Below are 17,248 nucleotides of genomic sequence, written 5' to 3' on the forward strand. Positions count from 1 at the left end.
TAGATAGGATTGCTTCGTAATATGGTCCGATAAAGGCAGATAGCGTGCTGCAAGCAAATCCGCGCGAACGTTCGAAGCTACGGGCACAAAGACCAGGCAAACCCACGCACTAATCATCATTACATATTATTCCCATGGTATAACAGAACAATCTCACCGCCGCGATTCCCCCTAGTAATTTTAGTAGAATATTTACGGTGTACTCTACTCGCACTGCCCACTGTTTTGCAGCCGTGCACCAACATGCGAGAAAGAAAAGAAAGAGTCGTGTATGGAGAGACATGTGAGCATTCATTTCAAGGATTCCCAGTGATGAATGATGTGGTGGCGGTTGGGTGACGGATGCTGGTCAGCGCGTCCTGACTTGGTCGAGTACATGTCGTACTGCCGTGAGTCGCGGGAACGTCTGGTTGTGCTTGCACATGCCCATATAATCCTCGTAGTCCACGTAGTAGGCCGCTACGCACACGCTTGGGTTTACCTTGAGGGCAAGTCGCATCTGAAAAAAAAAAATACGAAGATCGATTTAATTTAAGTCTAATTTCAGACACTTTGTCCAACGTATCGCTTTTGATACGCTGAGTTCAATACGGCAACATCTCCGCGCGACGCCGTCTGGGTCGCCCCGTGAGGTAGGTGAGAGGGGGGGGGGGGGGGGTTCGGGTGGAATGCGAATTCCGCCCGAACCTCCCCCCGATGCTCGCCGGGTGGAGAGGAGCCGACCAATCGGAGTGAGCGCCGGGGAGGAGAAGCGCCGGGGTATTGACCATTTTCGCGGAGCAGTTTGCTCTAGAGGAACGAGATGGCGCTTTCGGCCGTGCGCCATACGTTGCCTCAGCGAATGCGCACGAATACGAAACCATTACTGCTACTGTGCGATCAGCTGTCGAAAATGCAACTGGGTGTGCGCTAATGCACTGTTCCCAATTCATACTGCAAAATGTGTAACGATAAAGGGAAGGCACGTGCGGTAGTTCACAGCAAAAATATTGATTCACATATTAATGAATGGAATCAACCTGTGTCGCCGCTGCTACATAAGGGCTGCCTGTGTTGCCGCCCTTCGCGATGCACAGCTTTCCTCAAGGATAAAAAATATAATTCATCCGCCTGCGCTGTATGGCTAATTAACCTCCAAAGAAAGGACTTCAACTCCGGAACGTCGGCACTTGGGAGTGAGTACCGCTCGTTACAAAATGAAGTAGTGCCACTTACTGGCATATTAAGTTTCCCGCACGTTATCTACACACATCCACCCTTACTCGCACGAAAACTTACGCCCGCCCTATCGCCAACGTGTGAGTGAATAGGCGCACACTTGAATCAATGTGCCGAAGCATGAGTGACGGCGACTACACCGACAAGACACGAATGTTGGAAGCTGAATGTTTCTTGACGGTCCACAGAGTAAGTGAGGTACTAGCGATAATACGTCTTTGCTACAGGCTACCGCAAAGCACAGAACATTTAAATTCCAAGCTTCGTGCGCAGCAAGAACAAATTTATCGCAGCATAGCACACCCGTGAGTGATTACGCTGAAAATAAACAATCAGATAGTGGCCGCACCGAGGAACTTTACTAAGTCAGAAATATGACAAGCCGCTGGTTCAAAATGTTTGCCAAATAAAGAACGCAAAGCACACTGATCCTGATTTAATTCATAAGCGGAAAGTTTGGACAGCTTGGAATACATTTCTAGCCACGCTTTTAGTACAAGCACCGTATACGCTGCTCGCGCCGTTTCGACAAGGCGTAATGAGCTCTGAAAGCACTTATATGTCCTCTAAAGCTGTGGCCAAAGCTTCGTGTCGTGCACACAGTCACCGTCTACGATATGCGTCGAAACGGAGGTTTGCTGCGCCGCACCGGCGTCACGCGCTCGCATTGTAAACGCGGAGGCAACGGAGGCGGCTGAGGCAAGCAATGGACGCGTCACCACGTGATCAAACATGGCAGCGCCCACGGAAGCGCCGCGAAAAGGGTCAATATTTGCACGTGTTTGCGCCGCGCGCTCTTCGCACAATGGACGCCGCTCGGCATCCGCTTGGCTCCTAGTCTAGCGGTAAAGACCGCAAAAGAGTTCATAGTTGATTCATTACCTTGCATGGTTTGAATCGGAGTGCTATAGAAGCACTCCATTCATCCTCGCTGGGGGCTTCAACGTGGATATAGTTAAGGAATCTTGGCTAATCGAAAAAAGAAAGAAAAAGAGCGAAAAGAAAAAGAAACATACGCGACAATCGCAGAAGCAGAACGACCACATCTCCACTTTTTCGACAGATTTCACTTAGTGAAACTGGCTGCATTTTTTGCTTTCAGCTTGTCTTGCGAATGTTTACCTGAAAGGTGCACTCGGTGGTGCAGCCCCCATTATTGACACTTTTGATCCAGTCTATACAGTAACTTGGGACTCCGTTTACCCCTAGGGATTTGGCGCTCTTTGGCCCCACTTGGACTTGGCCCTTGAGCCACAAAACACTAAATTCATCATCATCATACCCCTAGAGTTACTGTATATGCTCCCAAAGGTATCTGGTGTAGCATATACAGTAACTATTTACTCCTACCCCTCCTATTCTCGTTGCATTCAGTTCTTTAGCCCGCAGACGTGAATCTATCTTACCATCTTGGTGATGCTGTCGGGTGTGAGGAATGACTGCCACTGGTTGTTGCGGTAGTGGTACGCCGCGATGGCGCGCTCATCCTGAATGGGACCCACCCAGTCATCTCTGGAACACGTCTGCAAGCAAATCGGCGCCGTATAAAGACAAGGCCTTGCTCTTGGTGAAGTGCACATATATATTTTGTGTTGTAAAACTGACTGCTTCATCGATCAAGCACAAACATGCTTAGCTTCGGTGATCACACGGTTGATGGCCTTAAATGATGGAAACACGTCTCAATATCCGTTTCACCTTGTTCTCATGCTTCTACAACTAACCAAAGCGAGATATCGCTAATTGCGCATCCTTTCGTTAATACGCATTTCCCGTTACGTCGTATTCATAGCGATTTCGTGCAATCAGATTCTCGACGTGCCATCATGCCAGCTCTCACACTGCTGTTATACGTATAGCGTTGCGATAAGACGACGTTACGCTTTGTGAAAAATACAGCAAAGGGGTCGCAATCCGTTGTGACTTCATATGCACAGTTACATATACCCTGAATACAGCCTGTAAACATTTTCATTTGTCTGTATACCTGTAAAAAATACGTTGAACAGCACGCGTGGCGGAAGCGACGGTGACTACGATATTTGATACGTGTTCTCAGAAGACAGTGGCGTCTCGATTTGCTTTGTCATTCGCACTCCGAGCCGCACTGAGTCAACCTTTTCGGCACTGTAGCACACTTTGCAAGCGCTTACATAATGCTCACGTAATGCCCTAGCGAGCGCCAGGAGTTTGAGTACGCAAAAAAAGAAACGAAAAAAAAAACAAAAAAAAAACGACTGTTACAAACCAGCGCATGCGATTTGTGCCTAAACCAAGCCACGTACTGGAAATTTTATTTACGTGGTATCTAAAGCACTTTGTTGCATCCTAAGTACAACCAATTCTTCAACTCTTTCATGTCTAATGCTTTATATATGAGAACTTCTACACTGAACTTATTCCTAATCGTATGTATGTTGTAGGTGTGTGTTTCAATGCACTTAACGGCATGGCTCGAATCCAGTCGCTAAGAGCATTTTGGTTTACCCCGCCTTAAATAAAATTGAAAAGCCAGCTATTATGCGGGTCGTTGCTCCGTCGTCTAGCCTGACAGTGCAAGCATGCGTCGTATAGTACGTGCCTGGTTGTAGGGTATGAGCTTCTCGTCGTCACAGGGCGCGCCCACGTTGTTGGTGGTCGTCTTGAGCGTGTAATGCAGTGAAGCCAGGCTGAGCGAGAAACACAGGTTGGGCAGCGGCTCCACGCCGTTCTGCAGCTGCTTGGTCCACTCGAGCGCCGTAACCTGCGCGCGTTATCGTTATACACGACAGTGCAGCGTGCCTTATCACTCTATAAGGCAACTGAGCGCTGGAAACTGCTTGTCGCACATTCAATTTCATTTTGGACAGTTCTAGAGAGCGCTGTTTTCCAAGAGCGTGTGTCATTTCGGAGAGAAGTGCGGATCAAGCTACTAGCGAAATTATTGAAGGACCAGAGATGGCGCGGCTGGGCTCACTTGTTCGCGGGCATGGTGTCAGTACACTTTGGTGACAAGGAGTTCGCGTTTTGTTCTAGGTCATGAGGGTACAATAGATGATTTTGTGTACCATATCCCATTTTTACCTCCTTTTACCTTCCTTTTTTTTTTTAGGTACCTGATTGTTTTTACCTTCAGTGCATGTGCGCATGATTCAAGTAGAACTTAATTAGATGACCGTGTATATTGACACGCGTACTTGTTTGTCCTTTCTCCTGGGACCACATTTGGCGTGCTAACAAATTAACTGTTAAAGTTATCACTCAGCGCAAAACGCGCCTTTCTGTATCGGGAGCGTTCTCAGAATGTTATCGATGGCTCTCTATCATGCTGCCTATGTTGTCGCCAAGCCGTGTGCAACCAGATTGTGTGCGCGACTTGAATTTACATCCTAGAACGTAAGCGAGCACCAGCGAATACGCTGGAAGATTGATTGAGTCATCGCTAAATAGCCGACGCGTCTGATCCGCAAATAAGATTTCGATGATCGATGGTCGAGTGTATTCGACGCTATCATTGTGCTGAGTGTTACTTGTTTTTCTGGGCACAGGTTCGCACTATGAACAGTTTGTTTCGTGAGTTGCGTTGTGCCATTGCGGGGGTTGCTCACCGTCCCTAGAACGTGACAATATACGTCTCTTTTCAACGTGGTTAGTGTCGTGCTTGCTCTGTTTTTATTTCGTAGATTCGATATTCCAACTAATATTACGTCGTGTCCTCCGAGATCACACGGGAGCTAATGTGTGCAGCTGCAATCTCTGAGGCCACGATTACGTCAGTCCCGATGCAGCCTTCTCTGCGCCGGTGGTGACGATCGTCGCTGCTCGGATACTTACCACGGGCACACTGTCAGCCAGGTCGCTGTACTCTCTAAATGACGTAGGCAAAAGAGCGTTGCACGTGGTCAGAGGCCGCGAGTGGTGCGTCTCCAGGATGGTGTAGTCGACCACCCTGCAAAGGGTAGCCATTTTCACCGACCCGGTGCCCCATACGTAGTGCACATGTACCTGTGCACCACTTTGCTCGTGTCTCTGTGGTAAATCAATCTTACTTGACGATCTTCTGCAGATTTTGGAGCAGTTCGACAGAAGCTGCCTTGTAGTTCGTCACCTGGATGGCGAACATCAGCAGCAGCGACCGCGGCCGGTTCTCCTTAAACGCCTCGTGGAATTTCTGCAACGACAGTGACAGCCAGCGCGGTTTGTTAAAAAAAAGAAGATTGTTACGATTATTCAATACAATTAACGCTTCATATGCTAAGACCTCATTGTTGAGACGCCGCGTTGTAGAGTCACATAAACAATCTTATATTCGTTTTACCACCAGGAGTCACTCGCGTATGTGCGGAAATTTTCTTTTTCTTTTGTTTCATACCACCGGTGAACTGCAGACGGTGGTAGCGGTATAAAAACATGCCGAAATAATTTCTCAGTGCTGCACTCATCCCTTCCAATAGGCTTCCGGAACATATAAACATCTTTTGTGGTATGAAAGAGTGTGCTGAACTGGGCTGGTTGGTGAAATCTTAGAAGGTAATCGAACAGCGCTTCAGACAGGACAAAGAAGGCAGACACAACACTGTGCAATGGTTACCCGAACAACCCGAGCATCAGCAGGTACTGATGAGCAGCTATTTATAAGTTTTACTCTATCTAACGTAACTTTGAGAGGAAACGGTTGTGTTGCTACAAGCCGCCAGCACGTGCTTGACATTTTCAGCGTCCATTCTTACCACATCGCCATAATTAAGTGTTCCAAGTAGCTTGAAAACACACCATTAGGCTCCAGCAGTCCTTAAGCTCTCTTTCAATTCTCATTCAGTGGAGCCCTGCCACCCTTAACTGCGGGCTATAGGACATTTTAAAGACCGTTACGCAGTGAGCACGGCGCCAACGGCGTTTCGCGTTTCCACCAATCACAGACCGGCGCCGTGGCATCCGCGGCAGCGGCGGTGCCGGCTGGCCGGGGAAAAGAAAAAAAAAAGGGAAAAAGAACCAGAACGCTCCCCTTCGTGCATAGCGTTCGCCGTCCGCCTCGCCCGGTAAACGTTACAGTGACATAAGCTGCAGTTGCCAGTAAGCGTGGGAAGCAGTCAAGGATCTTTGAATGCTATCCCGTTCTACTCTTAAAGGCGAAGCTTAAGCGTCTCCCATTTTTTTTCTCCCTGATTTTCTATTGACCCTTTTCGCGGAGCAGTTTGTTTTAGAGAAACGAGATGGCGCTCACGGCGGCGCGCCATACCTCTCCTCAGCGACCGCGCACGAATACGAAACCATTACCGCTTCTATCTTGCTTCTGTGCGATCAGCTGGAAATGCCACTGAGTTTTCGCAATCACACTGTGCTCCAATCATGCTAGATTGAATCGTGTGGATTGAAGACGTGTGCAGTAGTTGGATGCAAGAATAGTGACTGGCATGCTAAGGAATAGAATGAATCTGTGTGGCCAAGTTCGCGGACCGCTGCAGCAACTGTCCGAACTGTACCGGCACTTCGTGATGTACGACTTTCATCGATGATACAGAAATTTGCTCATCCGCCAGCCTTGTATCGCTAACTTTCAAAGAAAGGGCTTCATCCCCAGAACGTCGGCAAGAGTGAGTACGTACCACTCGATCGTTAAACAATGACAAAGGGAGTAGCGCCATAAGTTTCGAGCACGTTATCTATACACATCTGTCCCAAATAGCAGAAAAACTTACGCCCACTCTATCGCCGACGTATCAAGAATAAGTGAATGGACGCACACTTGAGTATAGACCCTTTCACTGTTTACAAACATAGGCCCTGCACGGCTTCCGGTTTTGCCCTCTGACGTAGTTGCGAAGTGTAACTGGCAAAGTAGCAACCATGCGTTAAAACATAGAAGACTGATAAGGCACGCGACCGGAAGTTTCTTGGGGGCGGCGCGCTCGCTGCTGTTATCGTGAGCATGAAATCGTCTATATGCGCACTGTATACGCACAATAAATAACGGACTACACTGATGGCGCACGAATGGTCGAAGCTGAATGTTTCGTGACGGTCCGCAAGAGTAAGCGAGTTACTATAGCTGTAATATATATATTTGCTACAAGGTATTACAATGTACACAACCGCTATGTTTCAAGCCTTGTGCGCAGCAAGAACAAATCTATTCGGAACTGAGCACATCCGCGAGCGATTAGGCAGAAAGTAATCAGATAGTGGCCGCCCCGAGGAACTTCACTGAGTCAGAAACTGACAAGCCACTGCTCCAAAATACTTGCCGAATGAAGAAGAAAGAGCAAAACACACTAATCCTGACTGAATTCATGAGCGGAATGTTTTGATAGCTTAGAATACACATTTAGCCCCGCTTTTAGAACAAGCACCATATACGCTGCTTGCGCCGTTTGAACATAGCTTAATCAGCTCTGAAAGCACTTTTGCATGTTCTCTGAAGCTGTGATCAAAGCTTCGTGTCGTCCACCTAGTCACCGTCTACGATATCTCCGAAAACAGAGATTTTCTAAGCCGCGCAGGCGTCATACACTTCCATTGTAAACAAGGATGCAACGGAGACAGTTGAGGCAAGCAATAGACGCGTCACCACGTGATCAAACATGGCAGCGCCCACGGGATCGCCGCGAAAAGGGTCAATAGTGCAAGTCTCACCTGAAGCATCTTGTGCAGCGTAGGTAAGCGGTCGTTGGGGACGTGCACCCCGAGGAAGGCGAGGCCGTCGAACTTGTTCTTAGTGATCCACGACGAGGTGGTGATGACGAAGTGTGACAGTGCAAGCGGGTCCTTCCACTTGTCTACACACTCACGGATGTCCTCATGGCTGACGGCCACCAGGTGGTTGCCCGAGCCGTTGGCCGCCATCGCGCTGAACAGCTCGAAGCCCGAACCTGAAAAGACACCGTGAGACGATAGAGTGATCTCGTTCGTATTAACGACCTCGTTAAGTTCATTTCCGTGAACGGGTATGGGTCATGAAGGGAAGTGCATCAGACAGATTCAGCTGAGTGTTGCTCGCGCGGTCCACACCGCTAGGATTTAGCACGCTCGGGCGCTGCAGAGAACGACGTTGATTTTGTAATTGAATGCGATAACGTTAAGGGCCCCGTGTGGCAGAAAATCAGGTGTCGGCGCCGGTGTTGGCGAAGTTTCCGTGAGGAAAAATTCCCGTACATATTAAGGTATATGTATATCCCACGTCTTGCATGCAGTATGTGCGGGTTATGTTGCCCCACCATTCAATCACTAACGTTGCTCATACCTTGTATTACATTCTTGACAAAGCTATTCCTCGGAATTTCGAGAATGACAACCCACAAACAAATGCCATGAAACAAAACACCCACAGCGCATAACTTTTATGTTCAATATTCTCAGACTGAAATATTAAAAGTGAGAAATAATAACGGAAACCTGAGAGGGATGTAATTTTTTGGCGCGGTTGTGCACCATCTCCGGGATCGGCCCACGCAAGAGGCCGCGTTCCTACCAGAAAGCTCGCCTTCGTGCATAGCGTTAAAAATTACGGTTACACAAGCTGCAGTCGCCGGGAAGCGTGACAAGCAGTCGGGGATCTTTGAATACTATCGCGTTCCACTCGTAAAGGCGAAATTTAAGCGTCCTCCAATTTTTTTTTTATACGTGTCTCGGAGAGATGGGAGCGACGCGCGATCAGCTTCGTTTAATAATTAATTGTGGGCTTTAACGTACAGAAATTGGACAGTGGGTTGCCGTGGTGGAGGGCTCCGGATTAATTTTGACCACCTGGGTTTCTTTAATGTGCACGCAATTCACGGCCCACTAAAGCATTGCGATTTGCGACACTTCGACGCAGCGCTTTCGCGACGTGGTATACGCAAAGGCGGCGGCTGGGAAAGATTACCACGAACCGTTGGTCTTTGGCACCAGTTTGTCCTCCTGGCCGTTGTATGTGAGGTCCATGAAGACCACGAAGTCGCACGCTTCGTTCGGGAACTGCTGCTGCACGCTCGTCTTCTCCGACATCACGCAAATGAGGTTGTGCGCTGCGAAACACGCGTCGGTGGGCGAGGCCTCGTGACGTCAGCGAGCGAGATAAGAAGAAAGCTTTGCAACGGTTTACTTTCGGCCTCGTTGGTATGATATATTTTCTAGTGCTTAGCGAGGAAACTTGTCTGTGTGTCTCGACTTCTGTGTTTATATATAGAGGATGTCTCATCGAACCCTTTCAGAAATGTTTAGAGGCTTCCTGTGGGAGATAGCACAATTCTAGTTCATGAGCTGGTCTACTCGAAGAGGTGGACATTACTTACAAAAATTGAAATCCATATTCGACTAATTAACAAAAAAACACGAATTAAGGTTTTAGCTAATTACCTTATGGCCTATATTGCAATTCACAAATTCTATAGCAGTGAAGTTCGCAAGGCGGATCCACTTGGACCGAATTCTCAGGATGACACCAGTTTCGCAATATCAATTCCCGAACTTTGCGGAGAAATGCGTTGGCGTTCCAGTTACTTTCTTAAGAAAACGTCGTTTCAGGCATTGAAGCACAAAATTAACTGGAACGCAAATGCATTTCTCCGCAAAGTTCGGGAAAGATTGCCTCGAAGGTGTCATCCTGAGAATTCGTTCGAGTGGATCCGCCTTGCGAACTCCACGGCGAGAATTTGTAAATTGCAATATGGACCATAAGGTAATTAGTTAGAAACCTAATTAGTGAACTTTTTGTTAATTAGTCGATTATGCATTTCAATATATATATATATATATATATATATATATATATTTGCACGCTCCTCTAAGCTCTCCCATTCATTCTCTGCCTCTACCAGCTCACCGCCTTCCCACATTTCATAAACATACACTGTTTTCCCACTTTGACACTCCTAATGTTAACGCACTCAAAAAAAAAAAAAATAGTCTAAATAAAGAATCTGTTTCATGGAGTAGGTAGATTATAACTTTTTCATTTGAACATAACAAACCTCATCGAATGCTGTGCAGTGAATGCGGAGCTATACAATTTCTCAATTTTCATGTATTTAGATACGAGTTGCCGAGAGCAAAACTTAAATTGCTAGCATCGCCTTCCTTTCAGTCGGATGCACTTACGGCGGACCGTTCGTTTTTCCTCGGGCTTGGCAGTCGTCACCTCTGAAAATGCAATGCAAAACACGACGCTTAATAATGATCTAGCCACGCGGCTGCATTTCCATAGCTGATACCTTTCTGGCATGCTTTCACTTTTCTACAACCTAACCTCCAGCGCGACTCATCACTGCATCGGCGAGCGACATCGTACATCGGTACACTCAAGAATGATGGGGCAGCTTGAAAATAAGTGGTGGGAGGTCCAAGCAAGACAAAGCGGTATCAGAAGGATGCGATACGAATTGATCGACAAGATCAGCGCTACAGTTTCCGTTTTGTTTGCATCTTCGTGCCTCGCAGCATTGCCGCTCTTTCAGTTGAGGCACGTTAATACGATACTTATACGAGACATCTGTGTTATCGTACTACCGCAGACGCTGAAGTTCTGTCGTAAAATACCGAGTCAGAAATATTGACTGGTTCGATGGTTCTCTCGCACTTTAAGGCCACCACACCAGCATTATCTCTCTCACACACACACACACACACACACACACACACACACACACACACACACACACACACACACACACACACACACACACACACACACACACACACACACACACACACACACACACACACACACACACACACACACACACACACACACACACACACACACACACACACACACACACACACACACACACACACACACACACACACACACACACACACACACACACACACACACACACACACACACACACACACACACACACACACACACACACACACACACCCGCCCGCGCGTACGTGACATTCACGTCATAATCTTTGCTTCTCCCACTTTCTTCGTGCACTTTCTTAAGGTAACATTTCCGGCGGCAGTTTTGGGCACTCTGGGTTTCAGTTGACTGATTTGACGTTCTCGTTGCTGCTGGCTATTTGTGCACTGTCTGCAGGCTGTCCACGTGACGCGGAGGCGACTGCCTGTGACGTCGTTTCAACCGAAGTAGAGGAAGGCTGCTTCGAGAACGAGAGCGCGCGCGGGATTTTGCTTGAATATTCGGCTATTTCCGCTGCTTACACGGGTGCAGTACTTTTGCAAACACGATCGTCAATGCATGATCTAGGCACCGCGCTCTTTTGTTTAAAATGCTCAAACCTGGTGTGGAGTCCTTTAGTACTGATTCTGCAAATACCACCGCGAGTGTAATTCAAAGAGACGGAACGTGAAGTCTGAAGCCAACTACATGTGCTCTACATACTATTACGGGAGTATGACGCGGTTCTCTTTTCGGTATGCAGTACGACATCGATAGTTCCTTACCTGCTCCACGCCGAGCACGAGAATCTGCAAACGAAACGCAAGATGTTCTTAGCGGTATATGTCGTGCGTACCTGCCTTAGTTTTTAAGTGCAGCCTTTCTCTCTTTAAGTGCAGCCAATGATGTGCACACTGCGAACCTGTCTGGATCTAGTACATTGCAGTATTGTATTTACAAACTTTATATGCACAGAGTGTTACGTTTTTACCAGCAGATTCTGCCAAGAAAAAGAACTGCGATACTATTCTCTTTTGAGAGAGAACGAGACGGCGACAGCTGAGGGGAACACGTCTTCTCCTTGACAAATGACCACAAAACAAATTTGTAGGTTGTTCCGATGGTGTGGCTTAGTGCACACACCATCACCATGTGATCGCAATTGTGTTGGCCAAACCGGTCCAACCTAACCAGACCGGATCGGCATAGGATAAAAGCAGAGCCCCGAGATCTCGGGTTCGATCCTGGCACCAGTGACTCGAACCCGGGATCTCGGGCTCTGATTTTTGCCAGCGCCGATTTGGGCTGGTTAGGTTGGAATGGCAAAAAATGTATTTAGATTTAGGTACACAGTAGATAACCCCAGATGGTCAAACTATTCCGAGGTCCCCCACTGCACTACGCGGCTCATAATCAGATCGTGGCTTTGGCACGTAAAAAACAAAAAAAATAAAAAAATAATAAAATGAATCTGATTTTTTGAAGCAAAGCCTCGATTGGTCCTGGGCACTGCGTAACGACAAATCAAAGACACTTAATGATAGCGAGCTGAACCTTCTTTCCCGCTGTCCCCAAGAGCACAAAGAAATTTCTGGATGTGTTACCGAAAGGAGACCAATATTTAGATACAATTATGATGGAGACGACGGTCATTTCTTTTTGGACAATCCAAGTTACAAGATTACGAGATGGAGTGCGCAACCAGCTGAAGTGGCAATTCACAGGTGTAAAACTTAATAAAATTGAGCAAAAGCTCGTGTCTAGTCATATGGTCGTCTTTTTTTCTCTTCTTCTTGCCGAAACGCTCAGGCATACAAAAAAGCATCGAAGGATTCATTTACCTCCATCGTTGATCGGCGGTTTCAGCTCGACCAAATTTTCCACGGGACCTGCACAAAGTTTCTATTGTTAAACTAAACGTGCCACCGCCTGACATGGTTGCGTTAGTATTTCCGCATGCACGTATACTCGTACCTTCATGCCTCTGTGTGTTTAGATACTCTATACACAAAAATTTGCAGTGCTTTTAGGGGGGCAACCACTTTTTGCCAAGGACTGCCAGAAACGGGCTGGAAGAACGAAATAACAACCGATGTAACGCTATGCCTATTCTTTTCGTATGCTTGCCACCAGTGTTCACTTGCTATAGCTTTGTCGCCAGCTGCCTCATCGTCCAATCGGCATCCCAATGCGGGCCGCCGAGAGCTGTCGACGGGGTCGAGAATAAGTGCGCTTGTTGTAGGCGGGTGGCATCAGAGTAAAAGGCTCTGAGCCCATATTCGCAAAAAGCTCTCTCTTACTCTAGATTTTTTTCGTAAGAGAAAATTCTAGCCAATCTTGATGCTGGAGATAACATTAGCAAAGGCAGCCGACCAATGGCAAGAAGCACTTACGAACGAAACACTTTGCGAAATAAATGCACTGAAACCGTTAGGATAGCCGACTATTCTGATATATCTCGATTGTAGATATGTAGCAGCACGATCAGCTTTTCGTTGTTTTGCGTCTGTGGCCGCGTCTTCCATTAGTAAAGCAAAACTTGAACCTCGCTGCAGATTTATACGCGGCAAGAATCTGCTATGCAGCTTTGAGTCAACTCGTTGTTGTTTCGTGGGAAGCATCGAAAACGAAATTTGTGACAACGTTTCGTTCTGCTTATCGGAAACACGATCATTGTGAATTCTCACGTATGACAACACCTGTCTACTTATTCAGGTAAATGCTCTTCGCCCCTCTATACATCTACACTTTTCTGTATACCACGTTAAACAAAAAACAAAAAAGAAAGAGGGAACTTTTTAAGGCTAGTGATTCGAATATTTTACAGGATTTCAAAGGTAAGTACAAGGAAATCACTAACTCTACAAAGCCTTTTCAATGTCATTGTTTTTGGACAGCAAATGAAGTTTACTACGAAAAATCTATGCTGAAGCACGACGCAAACTGGACACACGGGACCGGAAAAGAGCTGAAGCTATATATCTTCGTGAAAATGTATAGATATGTGAATGCGCATGCGCTAGGCCAGTTAGCGCACACGCAGCACAAGTGAGAAGCCCAGCTTTCGATAATAATTATACTGTCTAGGAATATTGGTTTCCAGTCCTGAACTCCCCATGATGAAATGCAATTGAAGTACTACCAGTAATGCACTCCGCACTATTCTTATCAGCCTGGTATGTTTCTGTCAGCACGAACACAAATTACGCCCCTTCTCTCTTTGAAGTCATCGCACGTCCAAGAAGCTGCATTGTACATGCAAATGTGTACCAAGCGGTTGGTAAATGTCCATGTACGGCGCTAATTCTTTTAGAAAGATAGCTTTAGCTTAGTCGTTCGGTAACTCGCCTAAAATCTCGCCGATGCACCAACTAATCGACAACGTTCTGCGCACATTTCGGTACAACGCTTCAAGAGTGCTCGCCTTTGTTCAGTGTTTGGGCTATTTCGGATAGCCGCGAAAACTTGGGCCGGCAGAGGCCCATGGAGTCTTCGTACTCAAGGTAGAATGCAGCCACGCACAGACGAGGGTACAGGGTTACCGCCCTTTCCACCTGCGTGAAGGTAAGTTCACATTAACAAACAAACACGCCGGTATTTTTTTTTTTTGAACAGGCAGTAACTAGCTTGTACGTGGAGATTTTCCATGTACCTCGAAAGCTGTCCCCTGCATGAGTGAGCTGTTCGCAGAGAGCGCTCGCCAAGGTCGGTTTCTCCACAATAAGATCTACTGTAGGGAGAAGTCTACTTACAGGCGTTCATGTCGGAGGCGATGCATTAAGCGTTAACGCACTCGCGTGTGTGCGTCTATGCGTGACAAAAAGAGAGAGAGGGTGGATGGGTGGCGTAAGGCAGGTGGATAATCCAAAGGGTTGATTCATGAGTAATCTTCCTAGTTGGTTAGATTAACCAGATGTAGATATCCTGAGGATTTTCAGGACGCCGTGGATGAGTGTCCCAACGGTTGACTACACGACGGCGCAATCTGTACACCAGCTGCGGACGACAATTACGTTACAGATATTGGGCGGAAAGTTGCTTGGCGACCAAGCCAACCTAGCCACACAGTGCACCGCGGCAACGGAGCAGCCATTCGGCCCGACGCTCAACTTTCGCACAGTCTTCTTTCTTTGCATCGTCTTCACTGATTCATTGTGTTCTAGAGGTGGCGAGAACTACGTGGCATTTTTACTGGTATTTGCTTGAAAACGTGGCAATAGAACAACGCTTCTGCATTGAAAGATTAGTATCAGTCACCAATGACTTGCCGGGGCAGCAGATTCCTGCTTCTTGTCTCTTGCTATAAAAATGCGCTTACATTTTTCCCGTATCGGTAGTCTTCAGTGTGGACAGTGAACGCAGAATTCACATTTGCATTTAAGGAGGTTCTTTGCAGCTCAAGAAGACGCAGACAATGGGCGGAGAGAACAGACCGGACAAGCGCTGCACTATCAACACTGAACTGTTTTGATGCAGCACGTGATCTGATTTGAAGCAACACACGTGATCTGTTTAACGCAACAGGTGATCTGTTTGAAGCAACACGTGATCCGGTCATTTTTCTCTGCTTTTTGGCTGCGTTTTCTTGCGCTGCTCGGAACTGTCTTGAATGCATACCAATTCGCCCAACTTTCGTGTACTTCTGGGAAGAATTGACGCTGAAACCACAGGAGCGACGAACCCGACACGATGTTGTCTGTTTGACACGTGAACAGTACGACATGGCACGGGAACGGCCGGGTGAAAGTGATCACGTGTTTCTTATCACGAAAGAAAAATTAAATTCTGGAGTTTTACGCGCCAAAACCACAATCTGATTATGAGGCACGACGAAGCCCCTGGGGGCCTCCGGATTAATTTGGACCATCTGGGGTCCTTTAGATTCCTATCGTCTCTTCCAGCAGCCAGACATCGTTGTGTCTGCGATTATTCGTTCCTGTAATTCCTGCGCCTCCTTTCGCGATACCTGCGTGCCATAAATTTGTAATTCCTACTCGCACAAATCACCACCTGTTAAGCTACATTTATGTGGCTTATTGACGGTGATATAGATTGGTCAACTTCGAAGGCACAGTTTAAGAGGGAGCTTTAGCATCGCTCCAATCTAGATATATTGGAATACGTGAAATTGTTTTTCTCGGCAACGACTGCACTGATTTTGAGGAGGTTTGCTACATTTGGGCTAAAATATAATGACTGTAGGAAGTTTATTTAGGCCGTAACTTTTTTACGAGAATTGTTGAGAATTGCAAAATTAAAAAAAAATGACTCGACTATCAAGCAACAAAAAACGCTATTACAATTCTGTGAACGACACCTAATAATATATCTAAAGCGGAAAAGTTTGAGTTAATATACACCGCTCTAAAATATATCACTAATTTGCGAATATGACTTCTGCAAAACCCTCGTAAACATTGTAACAACTTCGCGTAAGCTGTTGATTCGTATATCCCATTTGTCCGCTTTAGATGTTTTCACTGATGCAGTTCACAGAACTGCGATACCCGTTTTTTGTGCACAGTTACGGATTTGTAAACAACGTGCCTCTAGTTTTTTTTTTGAGAACTTACCAATTTTGAGCAATTTTCGTAAAAAATTCAATTCTAGGTCTTAAATCATAATTCGATCTGCTTTTATCACCAGTGGAATTTAACCTTTTCTCTCAAATGCAAAAAAAAAAAAAAGTTCAAATCGGTCAAGCGGCTGTTTAATAAAAAAAGCATTTCTGCGTTTTACATGTATTTGAATAGCGAAGTAGGAGTTGGATCTCTAGCTAAACCTTCCTCTTAACACAGCTTGCGCCACTTAAGAAAACTAAGTACACCAACTAAACATTCTGGGGGTTGGCGATGGTCCAGAAAGCTCTATGTCTGTGTAGATGCCTTCCGCTATACTCCGTCTAATAAATCAGCCCTTGAATGAAGATTACAAAAGAAAACTTAAGGGCAAACTACAGCCTATACGCTTGCCGGCGCGTCTACGCATGCGCAGATGGTGCGGGGCAGAGCGTCCGCGTCAAAGCGCGGCGCGCGGCGCGAGCTTTCGCGCGCCGGGAAACGTACACGTGTATAGTTTGGCCTTTTTAGGTGGTACAAAATTGTGCGTTCACCTTTTCGCGAAGTGTGGTCTCTTCGTCGAACGTCTGCCAGGCGTTCTGGTTGGTCCGATACATGCCGAGCGCCCCGTCCACATGCACGGGGATTTGGTAGCCATCCTTGCTTGAGCAGACCTGCGGGGGCACGCACACTGGCCGTAATCTGCGTCTACTCAATCTTCCAGCGTCATAATGTGCTAGTCTCGTTGTAAAATCAGTGTCGCAAACCTGTAATAGGCGCCTAAGTGCTCATTTGGATATCCTCCGAGAATTCATGGAGTTCGTATGTTGCGCCCTAAGGCGCTCGCTGCAACAACTTAGGCCTTACACCTTTATAATAAAGCTTTTG

General features: G+C 46.8%; 1 protein-coding gene across 4 annotated transcripts in view; it reads right to left on the reverse strand.

The window, feature by feature from the left end:
* Positions 1–272: 272 nt before the first annotated feature.
* Positions 273–17,248, reverse strand: part of LOC119460932 (uncharacterized) — a 72,017-nt gene continuing 55,041 nt past the window's right edge. For 2 of the 4 annotated variants that reach the window (XM_049673256.1, XM_049673254.1), the window contains 12 exons: positions 16,915–17,034; positions 14,227–14,356; positions 12,644–12,691; positions 11,588–11,611; positions 10,273–10,314; positions 9,066–9,200; positions 7,831–8,066; positions 5,247–5,368; positions 5,032–5,146; positions 3,800–3,961; positions 2,625–2,741; positions 273–499 (listed from right to left, as the gene is read on the reverse strand). In XM_049673256.1, coding sequence (XP_049529213.1) covers positions 350–499; positions 2,625–2,741; positions 3,800–3,961; positions 5,032–5,146; positions 5,247–5,368; positions 7,831–8,066; positions 9,066–9,200; positions 10,273–10,314; positions 11,588–11,611; positions 12,644–12,691; positions 14,227–14,356; positions 16,915–17,034 — 1,401 coding nt within the window. In that variant the 3' untranslated portion in view covers positions 273–349. The remainder of the gene's footprint in view (positions 500–2,624; positions 2,742–3,799; positions 3,962–5,031; positions 5,147–5,246; positions 5,369–7,830; positions 8,067–9,065; positions 9,201–10,272; positions 10,315–11,587; positions 11,612–12,643; positions 12,692–14,226; positions 14,357–16,914; positions 17,035–17,248) is intronic. The other 2 variants (XM_049673255.1, XM_037722069.2) reach the window with 2 other exon arrangements.

The sequence above is a fragment of the Dermacentor silvarum genome, chromosome 8 (genome assembly GCF_013339745.2).
Source record: "Dermacentor silvarum isolate Dsil-2018 chromosome 8, BIME_Dsil_1.4, whole genome shotgun sequence".
Taxonomy (NCBI): domain Eukaryota; kingdom Metazoa; phylum Arthropoda; class Arachnida; order Ixodida; family Ixodidae; genus Dermacentor; species Dermacentor silvarum.